Below are 1,600 nucleotides of genomic sequence, written 5' to 3'. Positions count from 1 at the left end.
AAGGTACTTGTAGGCCAATTCTCTGGTTCCTGAACTAGCCATGTAGGTCCATAAGTCCAGTTGTCCAATTTCTCTTTAAATTTTTCCAGGCTGACACCATGAGAAAGCAGATCCGCCAGGTTTTCTGCAGAGGGGACATATTTGTAGTGAATGTCCACTCCAAATTCTTTAATAAAATTCTCTTTCATATCATGAATGTCTCTTATTCTATTCCTGGTATATAGGTTTTTTGCCTTTACATTGCCATGACAATAAAACTTGCGCATCCACAGAAACAATAATGCTCTCAATTTTAATATTAAAGTATTTTCTCAGCAACATGCTTAAAGCTTTGAATGCAATGTATACAGCAAGCAATTCCATCATTGGCAAAGTTTTAGCTTTCATTGGTGCTACTTTCACTTTAGAAAATATTATATGGGATTTCCCATTTTGCACCCCATAAATAACAAACCCATATGCAAGTGGTGAAGCATCACAGAAGATCTACAACTTCAGTAGACCATCACTGTCTACAGCCTATCGTGAGAAGGAGAGATTCTTCAAACCAGAAAGATCCTCAGCTAAGTTTTACCAGACTGTCATTATGTCTGTTGGTACCTTTTGATCCCAACTTAATTTGAGCAACCAAAATTTTCTGAGAAGGATTTTCGCTTTAACTGTTACAGGAGCACAGAGTGATAAAGGATCAAATATTTTTGCTGTCTGTGCCAAAATATCCCTTTTAGAGAGTATATTTTCCTGAACTGAAGTGTCAGAGATGCTGATAGTATCTGATTCAGGGTGGTATTTATACCCAAGAACCTTTTCATACTCACAGTTATGTTGCACAATTCTACCATCCTCAATCATGATTTCTCGTAGGACTCTATAATTGGAATTACACGACCTCAGTTGGAAGTTTCCCTTTTGCAGTCGAGGCACTGTATTTTTATAAAGGCTGATTATCTCCCCCAAAGAATTGCTTGTCATACACAGGTTGTCAACATAAAATCGACTTTTCAACATCTTAGTACATGTCATTTAGAAAGTTACTCACGTGATGCTGCAGGACATAATTTAATATAAAAGGGCTTGCATTGAAGCCAAATATCAATATACAATAACGATAACAAATCAACTCGTTTTCATCTTTCACAAAAAAACAAAATCTATTTTTATCTTCATCAGACTTGAGTCTGATTATAAGAAAGGTTTTCTTATGCCACTTAGCAGAACATATTTATCAGTGACGAATAAAAGTAAAAGTTCAAGCATATTACTCAATATATTAACATCCGGATAACATGACTCATTAAGAAAATAACCACCTCCAGCCTTTAAAGAACAATTAAAAACAGGTCTTATTTTGGTAGTTACCTGTTGATCAAATTTGAAAACTGGTCTATGGGGTATCCATATATATTTGTGAAAATCCTGTGGGGCAACTTCAATTCTCTCGATAATTCCTTCAGTCTCTTGTTGATGAAAAAGATCAGTATAGGCCTCAGCCATTTTTTACTTTTCCAAGGAAAGCATAGTTCTGTCAAGTACCTTCAGAGCGACTTGGAAGGCACAGAATTGATTTTATCTTTATGCCAGGGTAAATCCACAAAATATG

General features: G+C 35.7%; 1 protein-coding gene across 1 annotated transcript; it reads right to left on the bottom strand.

Moving 5' to 3' along the window:
- Positions 1–570: 570 nt before the first annotated feature.
- On the bottom strand, positions 571–1,008 carry LOC145286434 (uncharacterized). The gene has a single exon (XM_080135348.1). It carries the CDS (start codon positions 1,006–1,008, stop codon positions 571–573), a length of 438 nt encoding a protein of 145 aa, XP_079991474.1.
- Positions 1,009–1,600: the final 592 nt, after the last annotated feature.

The sequence above is a fragment of the Euprymna scolopes genome, chromosome 10, assembly GCF_053919585.1.
Source record: "Euprymna scolopes isolate OS-2025 chromosome 10, ASM5391958v1, whole genome shotgun sequence".
In the NCBI taxonomy this organism is placed as follows: domain Eukaryota; kingdom Metazoa; phylum Mollusca; class Cephalopoda; order Sepiida; family Sepiolidae; genus Euprymna; species Euprymna scolopes.
Note: the sequence above shows the minus strand (reverse complement) of the source record. Positions and strands in the feature narration are given on the sequence as shown.